Here is a 17,125-nt window from a genome sequence, read left to right as displayed (position 1 = left end):
TTCAATATCATTCTCCAGACCCAAGAAGAATCAGAGGATGGGGAGTCCGTCCAGATGGAATCTCTATGATGATGTCTAGAGTATACCCATTCAACCCAAACAGTTTTTTTTTTTGAAGCTACCTTCTAGATCAACTTGAGAACAGTTGCAAAGTTGATGTTTTTGATGCGCCTTAGCCCCAATTCGCCCTCAGATTTAGGGAGATAAACTCAGGCCCAAGAGGTGGGTTGGAGGAATATAGAAGTAATCCAAACCTTTCCAAGGGAAAGAAAACATAAGAGCTTTAAGTTTCACAATAACTGCACAAGGGAGACTAAATATGCCAGACCTATAAAGGTGAGAGGACTGAAGAACTGATCTGATCAACTCAACACAGATGGTCTGCATAGGAAAGTAACTAACCCTTCCAAATTTGGAGCCTCTTATGCATACGGCCAAGCATAGGGGTGCAATGTTGCGCAGTCAATCTGAATGTGATCAACGGAAGTCCAAGATATTTAACCGTCAGGAGCCCAATAGAGAAACCAGTCAACTCTTACAAGCAAGACTTAACCTCATCAGAGACCCTTGATAAAAACAGGAGGGACTTTGTGAGGTTTATGCATAGCTCAGACATACACTCAAATTGTCTCAAACAGGACATAGAGGAATGGACCGAAAGAGGGGCAGCCTTGAAGAAAAACATAAGGTCATTGGCAAAGGCAAGATGAGAGATCTTTAAGGCCATACATTTGGGGAGAAGAATAATGAGCTGCTGGTCTGTGCAGGATTGGATACTTCGGGAGAAGACTTCAATGGCTAGGGTGAAGATGTAGGGGGAGAGGGGGCAGCCCTGGTGAATGCCAGTAGAGGAGCCCATGTAACCCGCAGGGCTGCCATTGACAAGCACAGAGAAGCGGGGGAGGGGGGGGGGGGAGGATATAGGGTGATAAACCCAGTTGATGAAAATAGGGGGGAAGGACATCTTCATGACATTGACTAAAAAGTTCCATCTCAAAGAGTTGAAAGCTTTATGAATATCTATTTTCATGAGGGCAGTGGGGGACTTATTCTTTCTATTATAGCCTCTTACAATCTCATGACAAAGGAGGATGTTGTCAGAGATACAACAGCCTGGGATAGAGGCGAATGGTAACCCCTTATGCATGGGGAAGGGTTACTTGGCTGCAATTCTGTTTAGGATCTTCTAAGAATGAAATCCAAATATACTATATGGAAATAGAAAGTAAATAAAATAGAAACGACTTAGTGGTGCGGAACCCGGGTTACAAAATACCCTATTGGGTTCGCTTATGGGCCCACCCAATCAATGAAATTCCCAATATGAGAATGTAATGTCTGTTTCGTAATTAACTGGAACTTTTAGAATCAACAAGAGAGTGAAATGGGTTGAGAATGTAACTGAAATCAGCTTCTTAAATTAGGAGCAATATTGGAAATTCACAATAGAATGGGATGAGGGGATTTGTCAAAGGGCTGGATTGGTATCTTCATAATATTGGCAACAGGCTTAATTAATAACCAAGGGACAGGTCATCTTCATCCTCTCGAATTGCATAAAAAGCGGCAGAACAGATGGACTTCAATGGGAGCACACACTCATGTGGCCTTAATTTGGCATGGGATTTCAGAATAAGAACTCCAACTCACAACCCTCTTAGAAACAGTCAACACCAACGGTCAGGTAAGTAATGAGTTTTAATTTTCTGCAACTGTTCTTGGTGATAGACATGAAACCAGATTCAAAGATGGGTTAGAACCTCCCAATCTCCGACTCCTGTCGATCTCAAACATGGCAGACTGATGTGCATATGCAAGGTGAAACCTATGCTCAAAATCTGAGAGCATAAGGTGTTGAATCTAATGGGATTGACCCACCTGAGATGGGCTGCCAGTAGTGCTTAATGACTGAAAAGCTTGCACAACACAGCCACACTTTGGGGGGGGGGGGGAGCTCGCAGAATACAGCCACATAGGCTCTCACAAACTCAATTCATTATTCCATTCATCTAATCTGCCCAATGAATTGGCTTACAAGCATATTTATAAAAACGAAATTCAAGTTTCCTAATTGTAGTCTAATGCTGAAATAGAAATAAAAATCTAACTCTGACTCCTAATTGTCTAACCCAATCAAAATGGAATCAAACTCTAAAATTAGTATAATATTACATAATAAATCTAAATAACTAAATAAATAAATTACTAATATCTTACTGAACTCAAATCTGAATTTGGCCCGGTTCTCGGTCAGTACTCTCAAACAGATTCAGCCCAGCCCAAAGAACTGCTCCTGCATCAACTAGCTTCTAACTAAACTAAGTAGCTGGTTACAAAATTTAGAAACTAAATAACTTATAGCAACATCCATTTGGCAGTCACATGGTCCCACGGAATCCTCCAATAGAATCCTCTTCATAAGGCTGGCTGATGGCTCCTCTTAAGCTCTTAATGGGCTTAAGTTATAATCAGTAAATGGGCCACATATGAGCCTGACTTACTACTTTAGACCTATCGTGGGGCTGGTTAAACACTTAAGTTGCTGGGCTTAAGTGTGGGCCTGGTTATGGCCTTTATTCCTCCTTGAATACACCTGTAATTCTACATCAGATTACAACAGTTTCAATTAACATATAATCCCTATGAACCTTGTAAGGCCAGATTCTATGCAGCAGAGAGAGCTGTCTAGATGTCCCAATGAATGAGATATTCAGGTGAGATGCCAAAATTAAGTCTCTCTGATGAGATGAGAGAGTCAATGGCCCATAGATGAATTAGATAGCCAGTATAATGAAAAAAGTGAATCACTTTCCACTAGGAGAATCTGGAAGCACACGGATCTCACTACTTAATCAGAGCGACCCGTTTGTTTTATTTCCCGACTTAAAAACACAAAATGTCAGATTCTATTCTATCCTCTATGATTTTTGTAGATGCAGGTCCTCTAAAAATCAAAATTGAGATATGATCTTCATCCATTGATCCCCTTTTGACATTGTTCTTTACAGTGAAGCAATCATTGATCCAGCTGCGATCTTTGCAATGCTCTTTGGGAGTGAGCTCTTTGAGGAATATGTAGGCCAGCTTGCAATGGCTTCGATGGCTTCACTTGATATTTTCACAGAAGGGGAACAGTTTGATGCCAAAAAGCTGCAAGAGAAAATGAGGGTATGTTTTATCCGTTGTCCTTCAGATGAACTTTCTTCTTGGTTATTTCTGGTTTTTTTCTTGTTTTTTGTGCCTAATTACCATGTTGACTTGTGCCCTTTTAACTGCCATTGTTTGTTTATCTTCACAAGTCCCCTTTGTTGTTATGATTGTAATTATTGGAACTGCCAGTTCTGCCAAGCTTAGCTGAATGGGCACCAATTTGGCTCACCATGGGTATCTGGGACGATTTGGGAAAATTTTGTAAGTGATTAGGTATAGAAATTATGGGTTGTGATTTAGTGGTGCAAGGGTATACGGCTCTCTTTTTGTAGAGGGTCCCAAGAGGAGTACAGATTTGTACAGCACCTTAGTCTACAGGTTGCTTCTTTTTCGTCATACTACTACAAATTTTTAGCATTCCACTAAAAAAAAATTGTATTGAGTGTGTTTGTTTCTTTTTCGTCTTACTTTTATAAGTTTAATAGCATTCCACTAAAAACAAGTGTTTTGAGTGTAGGTGTTCTATGTGTTAATAGTATGTTCTATACTAAACTTGTTCAATTTGAAAATTTTAAATTAATTATTAACAATTATGAATGATAAATATAGAATATTAAAACAAAGAAAACTAGCAACTAAACCATGAAAAATGACGAAGTCCAAAATGCTTCCATTCTCTCTCATGGAGGACACTTGAACCCAATGTACCTACAATTCCTTTCACAAACCTAAGCGATTTATTCCACAAAAATATACTCAATCCTCAAGGCTCCATTTTGGAAGGACTCTCAAAATGGCCTACGTTGTGGCCGTTAGACCACTTAATAAATCTCATCTCTCCTTGCTTTTTATTATGTTAAACCAGAGGTATGGGCTTCTTTTTTTTTTTAATTATAATTTACATTTATTTCTTCTTCCTTTGTTGGTTAGCCCCGGTGATGTAAGTCGGCTAAGGAAAAAGAGTAAGATGGTCCTGCCAGCCGGCCAGTCCAACGAGCCCAGCATAATCATCCAGGTGGCCAGGCTTTTAGGCCCATCTTGTGGTCCACCATTGTTGGCCAGAAGTAGACCCATCACTACTTTATTCATGCCTTGCGTGGGAGGATTATGAGAGGATTTTCTTTCTCATTTGTTTTTATATTTAATTATTATTATTATTACTAATATATATATATATATATATATGGGTCCTTCTAAATGTCATTATGGCCAGTGAAAAAGATCACTTCACTATGACTTTTTGTATCCCTCCCAAATGCTCTTTTTTTGAGTTGAGGTAAAGGGTCATTCTTGTAAAATCCGGAATCATCAGTAACCCTTTTTTCCTCTCTATTTGACTCCTGCTCCCACCTTGCCTGACACTCCCGTGCACAGGGGCAGCATCCCCTTCCCCACCACCCAGATGTCCCTCTCTCTCCTCCCACAACCCCCTTTGGCAGCCTCCATTATCGTCCCCGCACCCAGCCCCATTACCGTCGTCGTCGCCATTTGAAGTTCCAGAAAATGCTTTCGAGAAGGAATTATTGGACCTTACTATGGGTTAATTCATGGGCGGTTGTTGCCATCGCCTTCCTGGGCCTAGTCAGACTGGAAAGCTGTAGACCGCTTAAATTGGCTGCAAGACTCTACGTTCTCAAATCCAACAAGACAGATTACCTATGGATTTTAATGGCGTTACCTATGAATTTTAATGGCATCACTGTCCCATGAACCAAATGTAGTTGAATGGTCTGGGTTTCTGTTTTGAGTTCGAAACTTTGGATTTTTTGGCAAGCAGGTACACAGTTATTGGGCATCTCTTGTGATACACTATTTCTCCATGTACAAGTATGGTAACAGGGTATGAAGTACTGGATCTGGATACATTCTCCCTCACGGGAAAAGGTTGCAGTCGGGTCACTGGAACGTCATCAATGTCTGTACTTGATCTGGGTGTGTTCTTCCTTACTAACGTTTTGACAAGCTCCTGAATTGAATGTGGTATCTGAAACCAGAATTAACACCTCCATTGATTGAACCTCTGTTTCCTGATGATTTCACCAAGTACAAAAGTACCAGAATATTCCAATAGAGCCAAAGAGGTGTCTGGATGAAATTTGCAGCTGAGACTTGATAGAGAATCCAGGAGGGATTCTTGCAGGATCGTTTCTGGAGGACAACCAGATTAAGATCAGGTTGTGTAAGACCAAAGGGGGATAGAAGGGTGGCAAGCTAGGGAAGATGAAGAGTCACCTAACCACAGTTTAAGTTTAAGGTGATTTGGTGGAAGGTTGAAGATGATGGAGTTGATGGTGATAGATGAAGTTGAAATTAAGAGAAAAAAGATAAACAGAAAATGAAAGATAGCTTTGGCAGCCTAGAGTCCCACTAGTTGCCCAACCGTCGGAGTCCCACTGAGGTCACGATCGAAGGAGTCCCACCTTGATGCCACTTGAGTCTCACAAGAGGATTTTTTAAAAAAAATTCTAGGTTCTGAAACAGCAACCCACGATTCCATTATATAGCTTAGGAGGAGGCTTAATAGCCTCTTGGATTACATAAAAAAGACTGTTGGAATTCCAAGATTAATTAGAATTCCTACACCTAGAAACTAAAATCTATACATAGCTAATATAAACCCAATACATTGAACCCCACCCCCAAGAAAACTAGAGACTTGTTCCAAGACTTTGGAACTATAAACAAGGAAAATTATAAATCTGCCTACGAATATGAAAAGACACTTAACTACCTAGATATATGAAAATAAGCTACTACTAAGTCTAATCCCGTATGCCTTCCTTGTACCCATATTTTAGGCCCATTAAAGTGGTCCATTACAAAGAAAACACACAGAATCAAAGGCCCAATGTATACATAACCCCACCCAAGGCTTATTTTCAATAAAATAAGCCCATTATGTGATTTATCTACATCAATTCTCCCCTGCTTGAAATAAACTCGACCTTGAGTTTTGTAGAGACAAGGAATAGTCTTCATATGATGAATGTCTAGCTTCAGCCCATAATAATTTTCTGGCGGCTCACGGTAGTTAGGGATGTAGTCAAACAATTGTGATCCATTCTCCTTGAAAAACTTAGGTGGGAAGATAAAATCTACATGCTCCACCTCTGAATCAATGTTGGCTTCAAAGGGAATAGCCACAGGATCTTCAGAAATTGTCACATCCACCACTTCGACTGCAGTGACGAACTCATTTACCATGATCTCGCTGACAAGTACATCAACCGTTGCAATGCAATTTTCTATAATAGAATCTTGAGGCATGAACTTTTCAATGCAATCATTGGTTGGTAGTTCATCAACAGACACAGTCTCTTCATTGCCTTCCATGGCGACATCTGTAGTGGATTCTTCAAGCATTTTCTCCACCTTGTCATCAGAATTTTTAAGAGATTTTGTACGCTGGATCATTTGCTTAAGTTGTTGTACATGTTGTTACACATAGCTCTGGTCTCTTGCAATTCGGAACGAAAAGTATCCATGGTTGTGGAAGAAGTTTCCTTTTCAACTTGAAATGCCGGATGATGGTAATCTTATCCATGGGAGAGCTTGTTGTTGACACGTTTCGGAAGATACTTGTTCGTCAACTCGTACTTCATCTCTTCCCAAGTGTGAGGCTCACGTCGCCTGACTCTGAGCTTCTCTTCATGGGATCTCCACCGAGCTTTAGCATGATCAATCAATTGCAAATAAGCAAATCTGATCTTCCGTGCTTCTGTCAAACCATGCCGATAAAAACATTCTTCTAAAGAATCTATCCAATTAAGGAATAGATACGGATTTCTTTGTCCGGCAAAGTAAAAAACATCTGGATTCATTTTCTTTACCAGTCTGAGCTTTGATACCGAATAATGGAAACCCGAATGGGTAAGCAAGCCAAGATCAAATCTGGAAGAGAAATCTGATCTGAATCTGGTTTGAGTGGGTTATGGGTAGGTATGATGGAGGTTGATGAAGGGTGGCTGCAGGGAATTGATGATTGAGATAATGAGGATGATGATAGTTGAAGATGAAGATATATAGGTGGCAGCCTAGAGTCCCACTAGTTGCCCAACCGTCAGTCCCACCGAGGTCACGATCGAAGGAGTCCCATCTTGATCCCACTTGAGTCTCACAAGGAAAATATAAATCTGCCTAGGAATATGAAAAGACACTTAACTACTTAGATATATTTATAGATCCATTGGTGATGGCTCTTCCACTGGGGTTTTTAAGGATAAATGGCTTCCTTCTCTCCCAGGTGGAAGGATTTTGAGCCTCTCTCACCATCCTGCTATAAGTACAGTCTCTCAACTTTTCTGCCCTCAAACTAAGCATGGAAGACTTCCCTTATTAGATCCATTTTTCCTGATACTGAGGCTAAGGCAATTGTTAAGTTGCCCCTTGCTTTTTCTCACAAAGCTGATGGGTTCTGGAAGATGGCAATGTCTGGCTGTTTCTCTGTTAAGTCAGCTTATTTCACAGCTTTGTCAGGGGTTCCCCTTGCATCTTCTTCATCTGGTTCCTTTTGGTCCCACTTATGGGGTCTAAATTTTGTTCCAAAAATTCGCTGCTTTATCTTGCGGTGCTGCTCTGACTCTATTGCTGTTAAAAAATTACTGTGTGATAGGCACCTGGCTCCTAATGGCATCTGCCCAGTGTGTAATAAGGAGGAATAGTCCATTACTCACGCTCTTCTCTTTTTTCCTTTCGCGGCAATGTGTTGGTATGTATCATCTCTACGTCTAAATGTGCATGAGTTTACTGTGGAATTCTTTCAGAGTTGGTTAGTTTTTCTTTTCGACAAGTTTAAATCTGTGCCATGCTTGCATGATTTCCACATCTTATGGTCTTCCATTACTTGGCAGATCTGGAAGAGTCATAATGCTGTTGTTTTCAACAGCTCTGTTCCTGACCTGCATGCTATTTCAGCAGCCATCCTTTCCTCTGTGGCGGAAGGTCATTTGTGTGTTTCTCTTGCTCATGAGTCTTCTTCAGGGGTCTCGGGTCCTGGCCCCCCTCCTCTTCCTCCTGACTGCTTTACGATCTTCACTGAAGGGGCCTGGTCTGCTTCTACTTGTAAGGGCGGGCATGGAGTTCTCATTCAATTTCCTTCGGGGGTTTTTTTTGCGGCGAAATGCAAGACTAGCCTTGGTTCGTCTGCTCTTATGCTCGAGGCTGATGCTGTGTGGGATAGTCTTGTCCTAGCTTCCACTTTGGGGCTTAAGTCTGTGGCTGTGTTTAGTGACTGTTTGTCTTTGGTTAATGCTTGTAAATTTGTAATAGTGTTCCGTGTTCTACCGATTGGGTCTCTAGACCAGTAATCTAGGACCTTCTTCTTTTAGCCTCTTCTTTTGATTTTATTTGTTTTCGGTTTATTCCGCGATCTTCCAATAAGGAAGCTCACTTTCTTGCTAAGGATGCTTCTGTATTAGGTATCTCTTTTGTTTGGTTGGGTCTTCCCCCTCCTTTCCTTGTAACTTGTTCTTCTCTGAGAGGGAATTTTTCTTTTAATAAAATGCTCTTCGTTTTTGGTCCCCCCAAAAAAAAAAAAAAAAAAACTACTTAGATATATGAAAATAAGCTACTACTAGGCTTAATCCCGTATAGCTTCCTTGTACCCACATTTTAGGCCCATTAAAGTGGCCCATTACAAAGTAAACACATAGAATCAACAATGTATACATAACCCCACCCAAGGCTTATTTCCAATAAAATAAGCCCGTTATAGGACTATCTACATCAAGACTTGCATTTTGTAGGGTTAGGGTGGAGATAGAGTTTAGGGGATGGCAGAGGGAGGGGTAGACGCAGGGATTGGGGAAGTGATGTAGTTCTAGATTGGTAGGAGACCAACTAGAAGCCAATAAGCAGGATATGAACCGAACATGTAGTTCAATTAGGTCAAAATAGGTGAAAATTTTGAAATTAGAGTTATGGTTTGATGGTAGGGTTAGGTCAAGTTGATGTAGGGGATTCTATCAGTGAAGGTTACGTTAAGTTTTAACAAGTCTAGGCCTTTTAATTAGAATCGGCAGCAAGGTTAGGATTAGGGTTTTGGGTTTTTGAAAAGAGGAAAAGATGGATTTTTGGTTTATGATGGTCAGATGAGGGAGCAACTTGGATCGAGTTTTCCTTATGGTGACAGGAGAGTTCGAACCAAAAAAGGAGGGATTTTGCTGGCTGATTTGGTCTGGACAGAATTTAGGTATTGGGAAAATTGAAAACAAATGGGGGAATCTTAGAGTTTGGGCTGTGAGACGATTAGAAGAAGAATTGTATGGGCTGGGAATGATTCAAACTCACTGTTGTTGCAGAATTTCCTTGGACGCAGCTTGTTTGGTTGTAGATTTTGAATAAAAATTGAATCTTTAACTAGAACTTGTAGGAGATCTTCAAAGAACTTGAAGGAGAGCTTCAAAAGAACCACCCGGACTTCACACAACAAGGTGTTGATTGGATCACACACCAATTCCATCAACGAACCACCCGAGCTTCCCACCGCAAGGTGTCAATTGGATCAAACACCGATACCACCAGCCTTGATCAAACACAAGAAAAAATCTTCAATGGAGAAGAAGAGCAGCATAAAACTTTTCATTAATATCAAAATTCGTGTTCAATACTTGCCCCCTTACAGCCTTATATAAAAGACTCAAAATTAGACTCCTACACTAAAAAAGAAAGGCCTAACCCAATCCTTAACCTATTAGGTAACTTAAACTGACTAAGAAACTGAAATAGGCTAAAAACAGAGTCCTAATTCAGCCCCACTAAACACTTAAAAGAAAAACTATTAAAATCACTTAAATTGAACCATTGGTTGAGCCGGTTTAATTTATGTACAAAAAACACCAAAATAAAATTAAATATGGAACTAAAACAACTAATCCCGTATGCAACCTAATTACCCATAATCTAGGCCCATAAAATTGGCCTATTACATAGAAACCCATGGGATCAAAGGCCCAACACGTATATAACCCTAGACTTATTCCTAAGCAAACAAACCTTATTTTGGTGATGAATCTGCATCAGGAAGGGGGAGGTGAAGTTGCAGGGGAGGCAAATAAGGGGGCAGCGGACTCGGGAGTGACGGTGGGGGCAGAGATGAAGAGGAAGGGAGATGGACAGGGAGACGAGAAGAGGGAGAGAACCAGAGAGGGGAAGTGGTTGTTAGTTGTGTCAGCAACGCTGCAACCCGCTGGCACAACATTGGGTGCCAAGAACGTGTAGGGATTTGGTGTAGGTTTTTAACTTTGTAAAATTCCTAGTCTGCCCTCAACATATTGATCATTATAAGTGCAAAATATGGTTACAAAATTCATAGTGAAATAATCCACTTCACTATCCAGAGTGCTACCGAAGATTACTCTCTCTCTCTCTCTATATATATATATATATATGTATATGTGTGTGTGTGTGTGTGTTGGTAGTAGGTTGTTACTACACCTTAGTTTCAAATAAAGGGCGACATTTAACCAGCGCATTTACATCCTGGCTCTGGTTAACCACCAGACGAAAAAGATAAAACTTTCTTATTTCTGCTGATCTATTTTCAAATAGCTATAATGCATTTACCCAAATGGCCAAATATCATTTTTCCGCATGCATAACAGCTCTTTCATTTGTGTAAGTGGGGGCCAATGAGATCGCGTGCAGGGGCATCGACATGGATGTGATTTTTTATTTCATGGGGGATGGGGCGGTGATTTTGTACGTTCCTGTGTCTGGGCACAGGTTCCATGCCTCCGGGCAGCGTTCTTTTTCCCTTAATTCCTATTTTGTTAAGAGAACTCCTTCTCCATGCAGGGGGGGTTGATTGTTGTTTTCAATAGAAAGAGGGGCTGTACTACACCCCCCATGATAATTTGAATTTGAAGAAAGGAGCTTGGCTTTATGCTTGGTTGCTGTGAGAGACTGACCAAGGCCACAAGTGAGAGGACTTGGTCATACCCTTCTTTTCTTCTTCCATATCTTTATCCTTTTACTACTTGTTTCTATTCTTCTACTTCAGTCCTACTCAGATCAGTACTTGGGTGATCTTTGATTTGTTTATTTACTGATTGAGGGCTGCTGTAATGGTATCTTATTGTAGAATATGTTTCTGTTAAATCTGAAGTTCTGGTTTCAAGGAGAAATTCTGCGGCTCTCTTTTGTCTTTTCTTAACCTGCGGCATCAAGGTACTGATAGTTTCACATCTGTTCAGTAGATCTAGTTAAGTTTTGTTGTTTTACACTGCTGGTATTAGCCACTCTTTGACTGGAATTATGGGGTATTCTGCCTTGTGGATTGGACGTACTGTTAGCTTCTAAATCAGTACTTAAGTTGCAATTTGGACTGCTACAGTAAGGTAATGATATTTGCCTATTTCTTCATCTGGTCATTAGGATGAGTAGATATTTTGAGGTTTACTAGTGTCTACCCTAGCCTTCCTTTGATTAGAGTTAAGATTCAATGTACTGTGTGGATAGGAAGTTGATGCAGTTCCAAGCACAAGGAAGAAGAAGCAGCCTTGACTTGGCTGCTGTCTTGTTTATTTTTGTTGGAGCCTTTTTCCCATACTTAGTTTTATTTTCAGTGTTTTAGTTGTCAAGGGCAAATCTGTCTTTTACCCCTTTTAAATTGTTTTAAGTTGTGTTGCTTAGCTATACTTCCCCTCCACGATTTCTGTTAGAGGGTTGATAGGTTTTGTAATTAGACTTAGACTCTGGATTTGATTTGAATCCTAGTCTGAGTAGAAGTTTGGGCTTTAGCCTTGATTATAAATAATATATCATGGGAGGCTCCCACTCAGTTCAATAAAATCTTTTTGCTTTAAGCTTGCTGCTGCCATAGGCAATATATCCTTGTGGATCTCTTGGTGGTAAAGGGTAGGTGAACTCCTGCGACTCCTTGCATCGTGAAGATCGGGAGGATTCTTCTAGTTCTCAAGCTGCTGCCATTAATCTCTTTAATCCAGTAAGTTTGAATCTGAAATTTTATTTAAACATTCTTCTTCTCATCCTCCAGCCCAAGCCCTCCTAATCTGTCCAGCCTTTCCCTTCATTAGACCTAATCCATACCCCCCTTCATCCACTAAACCCTAACCTCCATTAAACCTGCAACTACACCAGTCGATCCTTAGCTTAAATTCTAACCCACATCCAGCCATCAGACCAGCCCAAACTCCCATCGAACATCCTTCTCAGCCCTTCCTACACTCGATCCAAGTTTCAGCCCCAAACTCCCACTCTAATCCCTTCATCTCCTTGCTCCACTAAAACCCAAACCCAAAACCCTAAAATTCAATTCTGCCCTAAATTGCAGAATTTCAAAACTCATCCAAACCCTAATCTTTTTATACCATATTGACCCCCTAGACCTGCCCATTATTACCCTATAAACCCCTTTTCCAATATCCAACCCTAGCCCTAGTTTTGCCCTAAATTACTAAACCCTAGCCCAATCGGCCAGCCCTTGTGTGTGACCCCATTACCCTGGCTCCTAGTGGGATTACTCCTACCTAGGACTACATTAGAAATACTGTTGGTTTCTAAATCCTGTTCTGAGTTGCTATTTTGGTGTTGCTAGTGATATGAGATTCTGGCCATGGGATTAATCAGCGGCCTTGAGGCTTCCAAGAGGAAATCATAGGCTGCCTTTGACTAGGGTACTGAGCTGTTATTTTTCCTATGGACTGATGTGTATTGATGGTTACTAAATCTGAGTTCAGGTTTCTATTTTGTATAGTTGCTGATCTGAAACTCATGGAGTAATATTTTTGGCCATGGGAATGAACTGATTTTTGTATATGTTGATTAACTCATGGAGTAATATTTCTGGCCAAGTTCTGGTGTTAATCTGTCATATGGATGTGGAGATTTAATGCTGTTTCTAAATCTGGAAGTTAGTTCCTAATTCATCCTGTGGCCATAACTTGGAATCCAACCATTGAATTCTCTTCTTTTATGGGACTGAAGTGCTGTTAGATATCTACATCTGATCTAAGTTTGGGGTTGATCTGAACCCTATATTGAGGATTTCTTTTGGTAGTTAACCTGCTGGATTTTGTGAGCCCTTTGATTCTATTGGGTAGGATTCTGATTTCTGCAGTGATTTTAGATTGAATACACCACCCAGCTTTCCCTTTTCATTTTCAACTCATCGAAAACCAGAGCTATCTCTGGAATTGTATTGCATCTCTCTCTCTGTCTCCAGTCTCCCTCTCTCTCTCTCTCTCTCTATATATATATATATATATATATGAGGAGCTTGATATTACTTGGTCATTTCTCATTGGAAAGCTGCCGGATTTCTTACCCATGGCATTTGTCTGACTGGTCGACCATTCAAATAGTCTATTCACTATACATTTTGCAATGTTGAACTGTCACTAACTTCACCTATCGAGAGATGTGGAAATTTCAATGAAAATGGCGGTTTCTCCTTGTGGCAATTGCCAGAGTAGATAGCTTCACTCGTTGACCTTGAATTTAGTGGTAATTCCATTCAGTCACATTTCTGTGGAGATTGTTATAGCAACAGAGAATTGGATAACCAGTCCTCCAAGGCAGAGATCTGGAACAGGTAGGACTCAGAGATTGTGCCTATCGTGGACCAGCAGTAGTCTTTATAATATATTCCAGAATCATACTCAGAGTAGGAATCTACTTAGAGTCGGTCCAAATCTAATTACATACTACAACTTAAAGTAAATAAACACCCATACGACTAACGTTACCACTTAACACACTCACACCATGATAGGGGGACTCCCCCTCAAGCAGGAGTATATATATCACCCATACCATAGTCCGAAATCTCGGGTCTCGGGGCCATCTCGGCCTTTGAAAAAACCGAGTTGGGCCGAGATCTTGGCAAGTTTGTGCATTTTTTTTTTCTGACTCGGAAGCCCATCTCGGTGGGTTTTAGACCTCTGTTGGGTCTGAAAATCAGTAGACAGCCTATTTTAGGCCATTTAAACACAATGGCATTATTAGATTTTGCAAAAACAAAGTCCAAATATGAATTTTACATCGGACCCTCAGTTGGTAGGCGGCGACGTATTAAAATAGCATAGTATATACATTAATGACATAATTTATGTACATAGAATTCAAACAAAATATTTAATTAATAGGAAAACAAGTTAATAAGCATTACAAACCATCAAAAACCTTCACAAACTTGAGCAATCCTCCAAAATTGAGCTGCAATCTTCACTTTGCCACCAAATTGAGCTTCCAAATATTTCAATCCAACCAAAAAATGAAGAAGGGAAGAGAAGATCGAGAGAAGAGAGCCAAATAATAGAAAGCAAGGTTCTGTCGAACCTTGCTGTTTACAGCATGTATATGCCTAACATTTTAAGTTAAATGGGTAAAGTAAGTGAAGTGACCCATATCCAGCAACCGAGACCCGAAACTCGACCCGAGATCTTGCAATTTGTCTTCTGTTTTTCAATAAAAATTCAAGATGATATCTCGCCGAGATATGGTACTTTTCTGTTTCCCTTGCCATCTCGACTCGGCTTTTGAAAAAACCGAGAATCTCGGCGAGATTTCGGACTATGACCCATACTCAGCTTGGAACAACCACCGAGAAACGCATGCCTGAACAATGCCTTAGTGAACATATCGCCAAGTTGATTGGATGAGTTGACAAATGGTGTAGAAATTAGCTTTTGTAGAACTGCATTTGTCACAAAATGATAGTTGACTTCAATATGCTTGATCCGCTCATGGAAAACCGTATTATTGGCAATATAAATCGCTGCTTGATTATCAGTTGTCACAATACATATTCATACGTTTAGAAACTGAAGACCCCAACTCTTGAATCAGAGATTCAACCACATCATTTCAGTTGCTGTATGTGCCATAGCTCTGTTCAGCCTCGGCATTTCACCGAGTCACTGTAGTTTTTCAACCCATAGATGGCCTTGTGAAGGCGGCAAACCTTTGATGCATTCTACCCCTAAGCAACATAGCCACGAGGTTGCTCAATATACACCTCCTCTAAATCACCGTATAGTAAGGCATTTTGATATCAAGTTGAAACAGAGGCCAGTCAAGATTAACAACCAAGTATATAGAACATGAACAAAGTTAAGGCAAACAATTGAAGAGAGAACCTCAAAGTAATCATCACCATATGTCTGAGTGTATCTTTTGGCAACCAAGCGTGCCTTCAGTTGCTCAATGAAACTATCTGGGAGATACTTGACTGTGTACACCTACCGACACCACACAAGATCCTTCACTGAGGCAAGTCAGTAAGAGGCCATGCCTAACGATCTAATACGGCATCCATCTCTACATCCATAGCATTCTTCCGACAAGGATGTAACAAGGCTTCGTGGTACTTAGTAGGCACAAACACAATAAAGACAAAGGAAAGTTACGAAGTAAAGGTGGAAGATGAGAAACTGAAACAAATTTAGAAATACGTTAGGCAACATTAGGTTTTTGAGTCCAAGTTCTCATTCCTTTATGAAGAGTGATTGGAAAGTCAATGGTGGTAGAATCCCTAGGCAAAGGTTTTGATGAAGTAGAGGGTGGTCTCAGAGGATCGGCTTGAGCTGTCGTAGTCTCCTTGGGGCATCGTTTGTATACTTGGCAATTGCTTAGGTGGGGAAGTAGTAAGGGGAATAAGGGCAGGAATGGGTGGAGGGTCAAGGGGAGCAGTATCCACCTTATGGCTCTCTATGGAGAAATACGGAGTATCTTTAAAGAAGGTAACATTAGCACTAACAAACTATTGATGCGTAATGGGATCATAACACATATATCCCTTTTCGAGTGCAAGCATACCTGAGAAACAAACACTAGGTAGCACGTGGAGAAAATTTATCAAAACCAAGGTGAAGGTTATGAACAAAACATGTACAACCAAACACCCGTGGGGTTAAACCAAGTGAAGACGAATAGGGAAAAAACCAAAAAATAGGGAGATCGGTTGTCAAGGACAGCAGACAGACATACAATTAATAAAGTAGCATGCTGTCAAAACATCATCACTCCAATAATTCTTGGGAATTTGCTGTGAAACATAAGAGATCGAGCAACTTCCAGCAAATGCCGGTTTTTCCCTTCAGCTGCTCTTTATGCTGAGGGGTATATGTAAAACTAGTTTGATGTATCAACCATGATTAGAACAAAATTCATTTGTTTTTCATCCAGTATACTCAAAGGCATTGTCAGAGCAAAAGACTTTAATTGATGCACCAAGCTGAGTCTTTTTCTCATTATAAAATTGCTTAAAAATAGACAAAAACTCCGATTGATCCTTTAAAAGATAATAACCAAATCATTCCAGAGTAGTCATCAACGAAGGTAACAAAGAAAAATAAGTTGACTGACTCTTGGCATTGACCCCAAACATTAGAAAGGAAAATAAGGAAGAACTACGAGAGACATCATGAGGAGGGAACAAAGTATGATGGTGCTTGCCAAGCTCGCACACCTCACATTCTAGTTGAGAGATATGTTTGCAATTGGAAACCATTCGTTGAAGTTTGGGAAGAAAAAGGTGTCCCAATCGGTAGTGCCATTGGAAAGGAGTAGATAAATTAGAAGCAGTAGAAGCAAAGGTAGGAGCGATATCATCTAGGTAATAATAGCCATCAATCTCATGCCCTTCACCAATCATTTTCTTTGTTTGGAGATTCTAAAAAACACAACAGATGGGATAAAATGTTCCTGAACAATTAAGAGATTTGGTTAGTTGACTAACAAACATAAGACTTAAAGGTAAGTTTGGAACATGAAGAACGTATTGCAACGTAGGCAGAGAAGACAAAGTGATGCAAACAGAGGCGGATACCCGAGTAGACGAGACATCAACAAGTATGACTCTAGAAGGGTGATTAATTTTCTGAAGGGAAGAAAGTACATGGGACTTGCCAGTCTTATGGGAAGTGGTGGAAGAGTCAATGACCCCATGGTGTAATTGAAGGAGAGGCAAGAAGTGTGTCAGTACTTGAATGAGCGATGGTAGCAGTAGATGTAA

The 17,125-nt window shown here is 40.4% G+C and overlaps 1 protein-coding gene across 2 annotated transcripts in view; it reads left to right on the top strand.

Moving 5' to 3' along the window:
• Positions 1 to 17,125, top strand: part of LOC122661813 (chaperone protein dnaJ 10) — an 81,595-nt gene that overhangs the window by 37,079 nt on the left and 27,391 nt on the right. For both annotated transcript variants that reach the window (XM_043857327.1, XM_043857326.1), the window contains exon 4: positions 3,009 to 3,168. In XM_043857327.1, the coding sequence (XP_043713262.1) occupies positions 3,009 to 3,168 (160 nt within the window). The remainder of the gene's footprint in view (positions 1 to 3,008; positions 3,169 to 17,125) is intronic.

This window comes from Telopea speciosissima, chromosome 5, assembly GCF_018873765.1.
Source record: "Telopea speciosissima isolate NSW1024214 ecotype Mountain lineage chromosome 5, Tspe_v1, whole genome shotgun sequence".
In the NCBI taxonomy this organism is placed as follows: domain Eukaryota; kingdom Viridiplantae; phylum Streptophyta; class Magnoliopsida; order Proteales; family Proteaceae; genus Telopea; species Telopea speciosissima.
Note: the sequence above shows the minus strand (reverse complement) of the source record. Positions and strands in the feature narration are given on the sequence as shown.